Raw genomic sequence first — 13,380 nt, forward strand, 5'->3', positions numbered from 1 at the left:
AAAAAAAGAAAAAAGTTTTTTTTTTCTCTTTTCCCCTCCCCCATCTTTTTCTTGCGTCACAAAAAAAAAAAAAAAAAAAAAAAAAACGGACACTCAAAACCCACCCCCCGCCAAGCCGTCACCTGATTTTTTCATCTGTGACGTGAGTTTCCTTTAGAGAGTCACTCAAAATAAGGATGAGGAATGGGGGGGGGGGGAAATGCATGATTTTTGACAGATTGGTCTTTATTGTAAAGCTATAAAGCAAATACGATACAAAGAGTAAGCAGCCCACGCTTCTACAGCACAGTAACTTTGAACATCCAAAGGTAATGAAGGACAACTCCAACAAGAGCACAAGTATTCTTTCTGATGCATCAATGTCTCTAAATAATCAAATTGATTCTTGTCTTGCCACTGACTCAGATAGAGATGAATAGACTGACATAAAGTAAAGGTGGGAAACATCACTGATAGATCAATGCATTTTCCCAAGCTGAAACCTAATTGGTGCTCAACGGCGGATTGAATATATCTCGGGTTCCAGCAGATACGCTTGATATCTGGATCCTTGAGGAGTCGTCCAAACTGTGTGAATTGAAGTGTTTTCAGGTTCTTGAGGAGACAGGTTTGATCAATCAAAACGGTGTAAGACTGACCCGTTGGATGTATGTAAATTTGAATGCACTTTAGGACAAGACCCGACGATCTTTCGATCCCATGATAGCAGATGGTGACGCAGAAATCATCACTTTGGGGGATGTCAATACTGTCCAGACTACGCGGTGTCTTTAACAGTGTCAGGAAAAGCGTCTTGTTGTTATTGAGTAAGACTTCATTTTGAAGTATCTTTCGGTCTGCTGTTGTTCTTGGAAAGTACATTCTTTGCTTGACACTAGGTATTTGTATATCGGCATAACAACCATGGTAAAAATAATCATCCTCCTCCTCCTCCTCCTCCTCCTCCTTTTCCTCCCAGTGACGATAGGGTGTCACAAATGATTCGCGTATGGGAATGATGGGCTGAAAAGTGGTTTGAAGGTCTTCTTGACTGGTTAATAAATCCATTTGATAATTAGATTTATGACACCCACGATTCGAGGTGAAGGTAGAGTCTAGAGAGCTAATAAAAGTGGTCCATTCATCGTCAAAATTTGTTTCTTCATAGCCTTTGAAAGTTTTCCACTTGAAACTAGCGTCGGCGGTGGGGGGAACTTGAGTCATTCTTTTTACGCTGGAGAACAGCAGTATTCTTCTGCAACGGTAAAAAACTCTCTTTTTTTTTTAAAAAAAAAGATAGGTATCTCTTATTTAAAAAAAAAAAAAAAAAAAGTGTGTAAAAACATAAAACACTCTTTTTGTATTTAATTCCCAGTTTGATTTGTTTATTTTATCTTTTTTTTTTTAAATAGACATTGATAAACAAGATGCAAAGGAAGAACATTGTAACAATAGGAGGGATAGCCACTCTACTTGTTACCATTGTCTTTTCTTTTGCCTTTTACCGTGCAACTATTTTAGAATGTAAATGAGAAGCGAATAATAAAGAAGTTTAGTCATTTTGTTAAATCGGTCTTCTTTTTATATATACATAGTGATACAACGTGTGGCAGTGGAGTTACGAACAAAAGCATACAGCTCGATCTTACTCTCATGTCTCATCATGGTCACTTCGATACCTCCCATGCTGGGTTTTACGTTTGCAACCACCTTGACGGGTTTTATTTACGGTTTCCCGCGTGGTATCCTACCCGCTGTGTGTGGCGCCTTTCTAGGTGCAACGGTTGCTTTTGGGCTCATTCGAAAATACAACTTTTCTCGATTTATTAAATTTTCAGCTTCCAAGGGGGAGAAATACCTGGCCATTCAAGAGGCCATTGAACAAGGAGGGTTTAAAGTAAAATAAGAAAAAAGAGATTGTATATGAAGAGAGAGTCTGACACACACATTTATAAATATATATATATATATTATATAGATGATGATGCTGATACGTCTTAGTCCTATCCCTTGGCCCATCACCAACATGCTGCTCTCCATCTTACCGACCATCACCACTCGTCAATACATGCTGGCTGCCCTGATCTCGTCCTTTAAAGTCAGTCTGGAGGTCTGGATCGGTTCTCAATTGGCGGATATCTCTAACCCAGATCTGCCACCATCCGCACATCGCATCGCCATGATCATGATGTCGTGTGGCGTATTTATCTTGTTGGCCGTGGCGTGGTGGCTTTACAGACTTACTATGGGGAGAGTGGAGGCGAGTCGTCGATTAAAGACTTTGGGATTTCAACAAGATACTGATCTTGTGTCGGTGGTTACTATCGTTGATTCCACCAAGAAGGAAATGTAAACTTTCTTTTTTTTTAATTTATTGCAAACATTTTAGAATTATCTTATTATACACCCCATTTTCTTTTTTTCTTACCCTAATATAAAAAATCTTTTAAATGTATTAAATTTAAATAATAGTAAATGTATTTGCACATCTGCATCTTTATTTTTTTTTTTCTTATCCGTGTTTATTGAAACTTGTTTGATTAGAAGGCTTGTTCTAAATATATAAAGTTCGCGAGTTATCGGGTTGAGCTGAAGAATTTATAAATCACACTATGTTGGTATATTTAAACGGGTCTCTTAGGGACAGCCAGGGTGTACGTAGTCGTAATGTTGGGATTATGATACTTTAATGGATATCAAGAGGTCAATAGAACTTAACAACTTAAAATATATACACATTTATCACAACTAACATAGTTTAAACCAGTATATGTATTTGAAAGCTAACTTTCAGCTTCTCGTTTGACTTTACATTAATATTTCTGCGTAAGATTTAATTCAAACGAGCTCAAAGGCGAAAGAGTGATAATAGAATTGTTAAAATAAGTATAAATCGTTTGATGTACATTTATTTGTAATTTTTACATTGTTTTTTTGATTGTATATCCTTGTTCCCATGTCTACATAACATTCAAACCATAGATCTTACGTTGCGACTACGTGCACACTTTGGCTGTCCCTAAGGAAAAATTGGGCTGTCCCTAAGAAAAGCGATATTTAAATGTTTTATCCCAACACTTTTAGCATAGTAATTCTGATTCCAGGTTTATATGTATAAGCTACTACTTTTCTGATGACTTTCTACCACCGAACTAAATGAGTGTTTTTACTACCTTATTGGATATTCTATTGATTTCCCAGTCTATTAGTTTGTTTGCAACATTTGTTTCTGTAATCATTTATAAAAATAAAGAATAAACTGACCGCATATCTGCCAGGGATTTACGGTATAAAATAATGAGGAATACGGTAAGAAATTCACCATCTGTCCTGGAATTTTTGCAAAAAAAAAAAAAAAAAAAAAAAAAAAAACGCGTGCCTTTAGATTTGGCGGGAGAAGTGAGGGATGTCACAGCTGCATGTCATATATAATTAGGAACCCGAGGAATATGAGAGAGACAATTGCCGGTGATACGAATAGCTATTCCCCCTTCCCTCTTCGATCATTTCCCGTGTCACTACAAAAGAATGATCCACTCTCATGTCAGTATTCATTGTTTTTCCGTTCACCGAAACTTTTAGTGAAATATCACGGATCTTTGTCGGGAGTTGGATTACAAAAGATTTGGGGGAGGAGGAGGGAGGATAGAAAATAACATCCGATGTTCGCTGACATTTTTATCCCCATTAATTTTATTGGTTGTTTCATAAAGTTTTTTTTTTTTTTTTTTTTTTCTCCAGGAAAAAAAAAAAGAGAGAGTGTTGATATGTTGTAATAAATGCGAAATAACTTTTTTTTAGGGTGATGGAGGGGAAAGGGTAAAAACAAAAGGTGTGTGTGTTTGTGTGTGTGTGGAATAGAATGTAAAGAATGACTATTTTTTTTTTTTTCTAGTGAGTATAAATATATGGGTGTGGTATTGGGAAGGTATTCAGTGTGCAAAGTTGGATAGGGAGCTCACTTTGCTGGATTCATTAAAGTAGGTGATTAGACGACCTTCATGTATGGTATTGTTGAATTCTAATTGATGATAGGGTAAAGCTTCGTTTCTCCAATTACATTTTGAGCATTCGTATCGAACACGCATCACACTGGATAAAATCACATTAAAAACAATCAATTGTTTCTCAGACCGTATTAATTGAACAGAGGCATAATGTTTGCATTTAGGGCAAGGATGTGAAACTCGTTCTAAAGCAATCTTTTTACCAGGTTTACTAACTATCAAATATAATATTTTAGTCATCCTGTCATTTCCCTTCATTATAATGTATTACCAAATGTAAAGGAACCAGCCATGTCTAATAACACTTGTAAAAAAAAAAAAAGGTATGTATATTTATATAATTATCGAAATTTTAAATAATGAAGGGAACAAAAAAAAGAAAAAAAGAGGCGCCAATTTAAGAATAGTTTATTTTTATAATTTGAGTAAGCGAGCGGGGGCTAACCAGAGCACTGGGAACATGCCATTAAAAGAAAAAATAATTAACCCACGTTTTTGTAAACTCCCCCCCCCCCCCTCTTTCTTCCCCTCCCTTCAGCAGTCTAACCTCTTTGGTATAAGGGTGCTCCCATTTAACATATCTGCTTATATATGTAGCTATTAGTAACCCAGGCTCATGGTAATGCTAATCATTTTTCAAGTAGCACACAACATGTTAGTATTTCTCAAGAAAAATTATAAGCCCTTTCCCCCCTACCTCCATCAGGCGAGTTTTTCGTCCAGTAGTAAAAGAGAGAAATCTCAGAGTGTCGATATATCAGCGCCGCTCTATTTTCCCCCGAGGTTAAATTCTCCTGAAAAATACGAGTTTTAGGGAAACAAGAACAGTTATTTCTAGACACAATTGCGTCATATGATTGATAGGTATTCAAAATCTATCCAAAAGGATAAGAATTCGTAATTTATATATATTTATATTAATAAGTCCTAGAAAATGTTGTCATATGAAAATGCCGTCATACGCAAAAAATGCTTAAAAGTATTTTTGGATGTTTTTTTTTGTTTATCTCCCTCACTATTTTAATTTTACAGCAGCGTTTTTTTTTAGTCTGAGCACCGATAAGCACAGAGAAATAAATGAAAAAAAAAAAAAATTGCCATATAAAAAAGATACATATTTTAATAGGTGTAGTCGGAGTGTACCCTTTTTCTATTTCAAACGGTTTTTTGTCGTACCCAAGAAAGTTAAAAAAGTTTTGTCGCTGTTTTAGGAAAATAGTGTCACACATTTTGCATTGATGTCAAATGGGAGAGACAATAACTACGACACACGTTTTTTTTTTTAATATTTTTATATTTTACCATATACCAAATTCACATCCACAATAGATCTGAGAAATAGTATTTAGACTCTTTAAACCGAAAAAAGTGACATGTAAGATAATAGATGGTAAAATAGACCATCCTATCAGTCACTATCATCTGTCTTGTGTAAATACTACTGTGTTCTAGACTCCAAATATCTTTTTACGAGTATTTTTAAACAGTTTCAGAATGTCCAATCCCCTGTTGTTGCACCACTAACAATTATTTAGAAAGGGATACTGTCGGTTTAGTTAAAAAGCGGAATATTCAACTTTTTTTCTGGTTTACACAGCGTACAAAACAATGACTTGACACAAAGCGCAATTGCACATTCTTGTCTCACCCGGAAAATCTTGCATGTGTCCCTTTTTTTTTATTGGGTAAAAATGATGTGTGTATATACTATAGTACATATACAGTGTATCCTGAAGATTGATATAGTAAGTTAGATTAATAGAACTCATGATACAGCCCGTGTTACATTGAATACAAGAATAATCGAGATGTAATACAAAAAAAAAAAAATGGCGGGGCACTCTTTTTTTTTTTTTTTTTTTTTTTTTTAATAAAAGCCTCCATCTCCCCCCAGCCAATCTACATACTAAACCATATTTGTCAATCTTCACCTGTGCTTTTTACTTTATAGCTTAGATTAATCTGTAACCGAAGATCATGGAAGCGTACAAAACCTCCAAATAGAGTATACAGAACCGAAAATAAACTGTAGAGTTTAGCTGCGCCTAAAATAAAATCTTTAAAGGGGAACACCGAAACCAGAAAAAAAAAAATGGTAAAATCTCTTGAGGGGATGTAGTTGTTTAAGGAAGAACTTTCCCTACGTAGCAATGAGACTAGTGTATCTTTCCGAAAAAAAAAAATGACGATTTCCCAAGATAATTGGCGGTTACCTAGAAACCATTATGTAAAATAAAAAAATCGCAAAAAATGATAAGGGAATTGTATCATTTAAAAAATTTCACTTATACAAGTAACAATCTGAATCATGTCTAGAGAGAAATTCTGTAACGGATTCTGACCTTTATATATATATATATGTTTATATTTTAATGTCCAGGTACACCAACACATCATTCAGAAATAAGTGACCTTTTTGTAACTACATCCCTGTATATTGGACAATTGTGTCTAGAATGTTCATTTTTATTGATATAGTAGTACGTGAGTTTTAGATCTATCTATTGCTTCAAAACTCGACATGATGCTAATACGTATTATATCGGTCACTCAGTGGGTTTTTTTTTCTTCTGCAGATGAAGAATTGTGTAGCTTTCAAATACTTGTTATAAAACAATAACTTTAGCCTGTCATAGAACGCTTGCCTAGTATTTATCATTTATTATAATATTTACAGATATAATATCCTCCGTATTTCTTGCTCTAGTTTACGAGTAAAATAACTAAAAGATGGTATACTTTTTTTTTAAAAAAAAAATAAAAGGGGGGGGGTGGACATTTCATCCTCATAATTGTAAAAACTCATGGAATATCTACCTATTTGAAATGATTTATATATAAATTAAATTTTATGAAATGGGGAACTTTTATTTACTCTGCTGATAAATACTTTTACAAGACAAACACGATACTTATTTCGTGGGCAATGGCTTTATGAAATGTCCTACAAATTTTTGGTTTTTGGTTGCGAAAAAGTTTTAATAGTAGTTTTTTAGATCTTCTCATTTAAAATGCAATTATTAACAGACAAAATAAAAAGTTGCTAGCGCAAAAAAAAATAAAAAAGTCGCGGGTATTCTTTCTTGTAAATTAAGTACGACTATTTACGACTTACAAGATGAGTCCGGAAATTGTTATTTCAACTGAATCTTATTGTGATAGAGCCGCCACTAAAGCAGTAGGACTTAGTGAAGGTAGATTGCCAAGATACTTTGCAAAAAAAAAAAAAAAAAAAAAAAAAAGGTGCGCTTCTCTCTCTTTTATCAAGACCATTATTATTATGTGATTGATACATAATTAGTGTTCATCTCGTTTACTTACCAAAAGTCGCTGGCGTCTCAGATTCATTTAGGGCCGCTTCTAGAATTCTTTAACGTAAAAATAATCTTCTTTTGGTGTAGCTGAAAGATTGAGACCCAGGAAGGATTCCTTTTTTTTTTTAGGGGGGTTGTTACAATTCCATTATATTAAAAACTCCATCTTTTATAGTAGATATTGACACGTCATCATTATAAAAAATAAGAGAAGAATGAAAGCCTTGATGTCGTATTTAGTCGACAATTACGTTTAGTAAAAAAGATCATTTCCTAGAAATAAGCGCTACATGTTTTTTTTTTAGAACAGATAAAAGTTCACTAGTTCTCTCACACTACTATTTTGTGATTTACACCTATCAAAACTCTTTCCTATTTTGATTCGTGTTTGCTGTGGTTAATGCTTATTGTGATTTGAATCTGTGGGTGCCCAGGCCTAGTTACCTTTTTTTTTTTGTCTTAAAAAAAAAAAAGGTTTAAAGCTATGTACGAAAAGCACCAATAAATGAAAATAATTAAAGGGACACATGACGAGGGGATTGGCTGTCATACGGGACACACCAACTATACAGGAAAACTGGTTTTTTTGTCAAATATCAATACCAGTTACACATTGTGTTAAGTCCCTTTTTTTTTTTTGTTTGACAATTAAAAGGTAGAATGATTCTCCATTAAGATTCAACCTTAGTCATGGATCTTTTTTCCCCTTTCACTCAAGATACCTCGCTTCAGACCGAACAAAGAATTATTAAATTTGTCCCCAAAGAACTTTTTTTCTTTGGCTTCTAGAAATCTTTTTTTTTTAAGCATCCATGTTTTTTTTTGCATCCCGAATACAGATTTGGGTGGCGGGCAGTGAAAAAAACTTGCCATATATGGGGGGTGCACGTTTTTTTTTTATTGGACTACCGACAGTTTGGCTCTAAATTCTAGAAATGTCCCATCCTGTACGACCCCCCAAAAAAAACATTATTATTCATCTTGTGTCTATTGAACGGCTCTGAGAAACAAGTGTTTTTTTTTACACTCTAAAATTCTAATTTTCCCCATGATAAGTCAAGTTTTTACGCGCACGTTGTAGTTAAATAAAGAAAGTTACGTAATCGTACCTATTTTATCAAAATGCCTAAATTTCACATGATATGCTCTATTTTTATTTCAAACAAATCATGGTTGTCATCCAACTTGATCAGTTTAATCCACTCGTACTAGATTGCCTTGTTTGCTGTTGTTGTTGCTGCTGTTGCGAGGGGTATTTTCCATGCCGCAAGTAACTAGCGTAACCTTCATACCTCTTTCTTGCATTTCCGCTCCATTCACGACTAACTTGCACAGAGGCAGCTCTACGGGGTATATCAACGTAAGTGTTATACACCTGCTCATCAATACTGATGGTCTTGAGTGCGGATGGATGCTCCTCCAACTCATTTTTATGGATATAGTTTTGGTATTGTTGAAATTCAGGAAAGTTCTCCACATTAGCGTAACTCGATTGATCACCATGTGTTACTGTTAGTTTTTCAATACTTTTAAATTGTTGGGTATATCTAGCGTAAGAAAAATATGTCTGCTTTAGCAAAAAGGGAGGTGGTGGAAACCTCATTACTATTTTTTTTAAACACTACCTTTTATATTCTTTGTGTTCTGCATGAGTAATACTTGGATCCAAGTTACGCTGTGTGATTCCCTCAATGGTCCAGGAAGGCGACATTTCAATTTCATGATTGATATTTTCATCCTGGGGTTCATTTTTTTCTTTAAAAGTGGCTGGATTCAGGTTGGACGGGTTTTTACCTCCAGCCCTGACTGTGAATGGACTCATCTCTAAAGCTTCCGCCTTTGTCAATCTACCGTAAAATAAATAAATACAAAAAAAAAAACGTCCCTATTCCTCTTTTTTTTTTTTTCTCATTGGGTGCTTGTACCTTACTCTTTTATTTGCTTGGATGCGGATATTTTCAGAGGCCGGTATTTCAATGTACCATTCATGTTAAATGTAAATAAGCTATCCAGACTTGTTAGCTCTTTATGATTGTAATATTCAACCCAGTATCCTTGAAAAGTATCGCTCTCATCGGGATTCACTGCCGGAACACGGAACTGGTAAGGTATTTCGAATAATGCTGGATCTAATTCGTGTGTCTTTTTCTCCAACACTTCTTTGGCATACCAATGGCGGTAACTAAACAAAAATAATAAAAAAATGAAAAAAAATTCGGTTGACTAAAAAAAGAGGAACAAAATTGTCAAAAAAAAAAAAAAAAAAACTTACTCTCGGCGCACGTCTTTCTTTAAAGGATGTTGATTATGCAAGTGATAATCTGAGCTTAATTCCCAAAGGGTGGGTTGACCATCAACGGTGACGAAATTACCCAGAAAGAGATTAATAGCGTCCTGTTTATCTGCATCAGAAAATGCATTTGCATAAAATCGACGGATGGATTCGATCATATCCCTAGGATGACTTGTCCATTGATTGATCTTTCTGTAGGTTTCCATTGTGTTGACAAGATGGGAACCACCGTATTGAAGAGCAATGGTATCACCATGATCATGATACATCTCGGTAAAGATATTGACTGCGTCTGAATCGAAATCAATTTTGGGTGATGCAATGACACCTAATGCATATAGCTGGTGGCCTAAAGCACATTTACCCATTAAGAACTGAGCTGCATTGGTTCGATCGAGACAGTCAATACAATTTGTTCTTAGTACGCCCTCTTGTCTTGAATACTTGACACTTTTTTTTTTTTTAATTGCACACAAAAAAATTAATACTGTTTCCCCCCCTAAAAAAAAAAAAAAAAAAAAAACCTCAGGGCGACTTACTCTTCTGCTGGATCATCGCTAATACCGCTTTGAAAGAACCCAGTTGACTCCATTGTATCATCGGCAATTTTTTCTAAGAACCCAATGACATCCTGATCATGACTACGTTACACATATTAATGCTGCAGTCCACCCCCACTTTTTTTTTTCTTATTGTATATATATATATATTTTATGTATCTTTACCTTTTAGATGCTCGCGACATATCCCAAGCAATGTAATTAATCTGTTTATCATCCGGTAAAAATTGATTGAGATACTTGATGGATTCCGCAAACTCCTTTCCCAAAATTGATTCACGCTTGGTTTTTTCCTTTTGTTTGATCAAGTTCAATACAATGACGGGAGTACCGTATCTTTCAAAAAGATTTTCAAAATGAAGAGCAGCAGCTGAAAAGAATGGATCCACAACATTTACTGTACAATAGAATCGTATGAGATAAGGGTGATCAGATTATGAAAAGGGGAGAAATATCAAAACTTACATTCGATGGGTGGTTTAGGAGACATATTGGTTGTGTCTTGCGACCATATTAAAGGGATAGATCCTCTGTACTGTACATACGAAGTGTAGCGTGGGTTACCAAATAGATAATCCGTGGAGTGAAATGATGTTGTTGCCATATCTGTAACAATTTGCTCAGTCTCTACATCATTGGCTACAAATCCCTGTATAAGAATAGAGTGTTAATTTTTCATTTTTTTTTTTTTTTTTTTGGGGACAACTGCAAGGATTTGTTATACCTTGTCATTCACACCACGCTTCAAAAAACGGGCTCCGGCAAAGTAACGTGATCTTCTAGCAATCAATGTCACTACGATATTCCTACCAAAGACAGAGATTTCTAATTATAATGTGAGTATGCTTGTAAAAAAAAAAAAAAAAAGGGTCTACATACTTGCTTGATCTACAAAACCATAGATGAGAGGTAAAATCCAGCCTGATTTGCTATCGAGGTTCTCGAATCCAGCACTTAGTAAATAATGATTCCACACAAACATATCATTGTGTTTCAAGCTATCATCCTCTTTTTGGGCAGAAGAAGAGGATGATCCCTGTGCTGGTGCTAAAGGGGGTTGTGTTAGGTTCTTTTGAAGTGAATTAGTAATGTCATAGGTGTAAGAGAAATAAAAGTTCTTTGCCAGGTCGATATTCTGAAAGATGGCCATGTATCTTGCTTCATCCGAGTTTTTATCGATTTTTGCACCATATCCGATGGGTACAAGACGAGTCTCATCGATATGATAGATATAATGTCCGCCCAATAATGCAACCTGTCTTCTCTTTGTGATGAATATCATGTACCAGCCTTGTGTGAAGCGGACAAACCCCACAATACCATGTATTCTCATGGCAGACAAATGTAAACCACCTACACTCAGATTACCATCTTCAATCATCTTGAGTAGTCTTGTTTTCTCTTGCTCTGTGTATATGACGTCGTCCTCAATGACAACCAAGTCTTTGGGATTCGTTCGATGTATTTGAAGCACTCTATAACGTTTTTTCGCTCCGTTCGTACCGACTAAATAATATCTCTGTACATACAAAATTGAGTCATAGACTTTAATAATAATAAAAAAAAAAAGAGAAGCCTCTTTTATCACGTACCGTTTTTGTTTCATAGAGTTGAAAAGTGCTCATGGTGAATCTAGGATGAGCATATTTTAAAGAAGTCTTTTGTTCTACTGCAGGAACGGCAGCAGGTGGTTGTGTTGGTTGTGGTGGTGGTAACACGTTATCCGGTGCTTCAGACATTTTACTATGTGTGTAATGGTCGTTTAGAGACGCTTGATTGTCTGTGAATATCTGTGAGTCTTGGTTCATTTAATAATGATAACAACAAAAAAAGAAAATAATAGGGGAAAAAAAGAGTTTTTTTTTTTTTTTTTTTTTTTTTTTTTTTTTTTTCTGTTGGCGCGAGTGACATATTTTCTTCAGCCATTAGGTTTATATTTTTGTTTTTATTACTTTAATAATTTGATATGGGGATTTGTTTTGTATTTAGAAAAAAAAAAAGTTACTTTGACTCTTCAGCATCTTCAGCCTTGTTCTCGGTCTTATCGGATTCTATTTAGAGAAAGAGGGGTTAAATATATATATATATATATAAAAGTGGTAGATATAAATTATTAAATGGGCTTACCATCTTGCAAGTCAGAGGTCCACAAAGTCAAGTTATCTCTTAATAATTGCATGATAAGAGTAGAGTCCTTGTAAGATTCTTCGGAAAGGGTATCAAGTTCAGCAATAGCATCATCGAATGCTTGCTTAGCGAGATGACAGGCACGTTCAGGAGAGTTGAGGATTTCGTAGTAGAAGACAGAGAAGTTCAAGGCGAGACCAAGACGGATAGGATGAGTAGGAGCTAATTCGGTTTGAGCGACTTCTGTAGCGTTCTTGTAGGCGTCATGAGCTTCAGTGGCAGCATTCTTACGGGCATCGCCAGTAAGGAACTCAGCAAGGTAACGATGATAATCACCCTTCATCTTATAATAGAAGACTCTGGATTCACCACCTTGAGCATTAGGGATCAAATCATCAGTCAAAACGTTTAAAATATCTTGACAAACATCTTGGAGTTCGTTCTCAATCTTTTGACGATAAGCCTTGATCTTATCAACTTGAGTGGAGTTACCCTTGCTTTCTTCCTTTTGCTCGATAGATGAAACAATTCTCCAAGAGGCACGACGAGCACCAATCACATTCTTGTAGGCGACAGATAAAAGGTTACGTTCTTCGACAGTTAACTCAATGCCCATCTAACAAAAAAGGGTAATCTTTCCATTAGTCTCTCCCTTCCCAATGTTTAAAAAAGAATAATTTTTTTTCCTTACCTTGGCAACTTCTTTAGTGAATTGGACCATTTCTAAAAATAACATTTTTAATTAAAAAAGGTGCACCTTGCATTTCATACAACTGCTTATTTACCATCGTAACGCTCGGCTTGCTCGGCAAGCTTGGCCATGTAGACATTATTTTCGCGTTCCTAAACAAAAACAAGTTAGCTAAAAAATGTTGTCATCATGATGAAAAAAAAAAAGTTGTTTTCATCTTGTTTTTGTAAAAAAAAACAAGATGAGCAAAGATCCTTTCACTTTATCGATACAACAAACTTTTTTTTTAGAATACTTACAGTAGCCATTTTTTTTTTTTTTAAGAAAAACAAAGATTAAGATTTAATAAAAAGAGATTCTAATAATAATAATAAAAAAAAAAAGTCAGTATGATATAAAAAAAAAGGAC

The 13,380-nt window shown here is 35.0% G+C and overlaps 5 protein-coding genes across 5 annotated transcripts; 1 reads left to right on the forward strand and 4 right to left on the reverse strand.

Annotated features, from left to right (window-relative positions):
* Positions 1–211: 211 nt before the first annotated feature.
* On the reverse strand, positions 212–1,291 carry EV154DRAFT_507097 (uncharacterized protein). The gene has a single exon (XM_051601364.1). The coding sequence runs from the start codon at positions 1,201–1,203 to the stop codon at positions 226–228; it is 978 nt and encodes a 325-aa protein (XP_051458162.1). The 5' UTR covers positions 1,204–1,291; the 3' UTR covers positions 212–225.
* Positions 1,292–1,564: 273 nt separating this feature from the next.
* Positions 1,565–2,245, forward strand: EV154DRAFT_407681 (uncharacterized protein; the record flags this gene model as incomplete). The annotated part of the gene is made up of 2 exons (XM_051595344.1): positions 1,565–1,876; positions 1,958–2,245. Coding segments are annotated over 2 exons (600 nt in total), but the record flags the coding sequence as incomplete, so codon positions are not given.
* Positions 2,246–3,692: 1,447 nt separating this feature from the next.
* On the reverse strand, positions 3,693–4,452 carry EV154DRAFT_507111 (uncharacterized protein). The gene is made up of 2 exons (XM_051601365.1): positions 4,258–4,452; positions 3,693–4,201 (listed from the first exon to the last, which is right to left on the reverse strand). Exons 1-2 carry the CDS (start codon positions 4,277–4,279, stop codon positions 3,912–3,914), a joined length of 312 nt encoding a protein of 103 aa, XP_051458164.1. The 5' UTR covers positions 4,280–4,452; the 3' UTR covers positions 3,693–3,911.
* Positions 4,453–8,184: 3,732 nt separating this feature from the next.
* On the reverse strand, positions 8,185–11,994 carry EV154DRAFT_551283 (SacI domain protein). The gene is made up of 11 exons (XM_051604970.1): positions 11,746–11,994; positions 11,033–11,672; positions 10,878–10,978; positions 10,619–10,802; positions 10,319–10,550; positions 10,133–10,234; positions 9,573–10,043; positions 9,231–9,482; positions 8,926–9,147; positions 8,410–8,847; positions 8,185–8,336 (listed from the first exon to the last, which is right to left on the reverse strand). Exons 1-10 carry the CDS (start codon positions 11,959–11,961, stop codon positions 8,490–8,492), a joined length of 2,778 nt encoding a protein of 925 aa, XP_051458165.1. The 5' UTR covers positions 11,962–11,994; the 3' UTR covers positions 8,185–8,336; positions 8,410–8,489.
* Positions 11,995–12,078: 84 nt separating this feature from the next.
* Positions 12,079–13,341, reverse strand: EV154DRAFT_507122 (14-3-3-like protein). The gene is made up of 5 exons (XM_051601366.1): positions 13,271–13,341; positions 13,066–13,123; positions 12,972–13,003; positions 12,281–12,896; positions 12,079–12,204 (listed from the first exon to the last, which is right to left on the reverse strand). The coding sequence occupies exons 1-5, from the start codon at positions 13,277–13,279 to the stop codon at positions 12,155–12,157; spliced, it is 765 nt and encodes a 254-aa protein (XP_051458166.1). The 5' UTR covers positions 13,280–13,341; the 3' UTR covers positions 12,079–12,154.
* Positions 13,342–13,380: the final 39 nt, after the last annotated feature.

Source organism: Mucor mucedo, assembly GCF_025094135.1.
Source record: "Mucor mucedo strain NRRL 3635 chromosome Unknown EV154scaffold_40, whole genome shotgun sequence".
Taxonomy (NCBI): Eukaryota; Fungi; Mucoromycota; class Mucoromycetes; order Mucorales; family Mucoraceae; genus Mucor; species Mucor mucedo.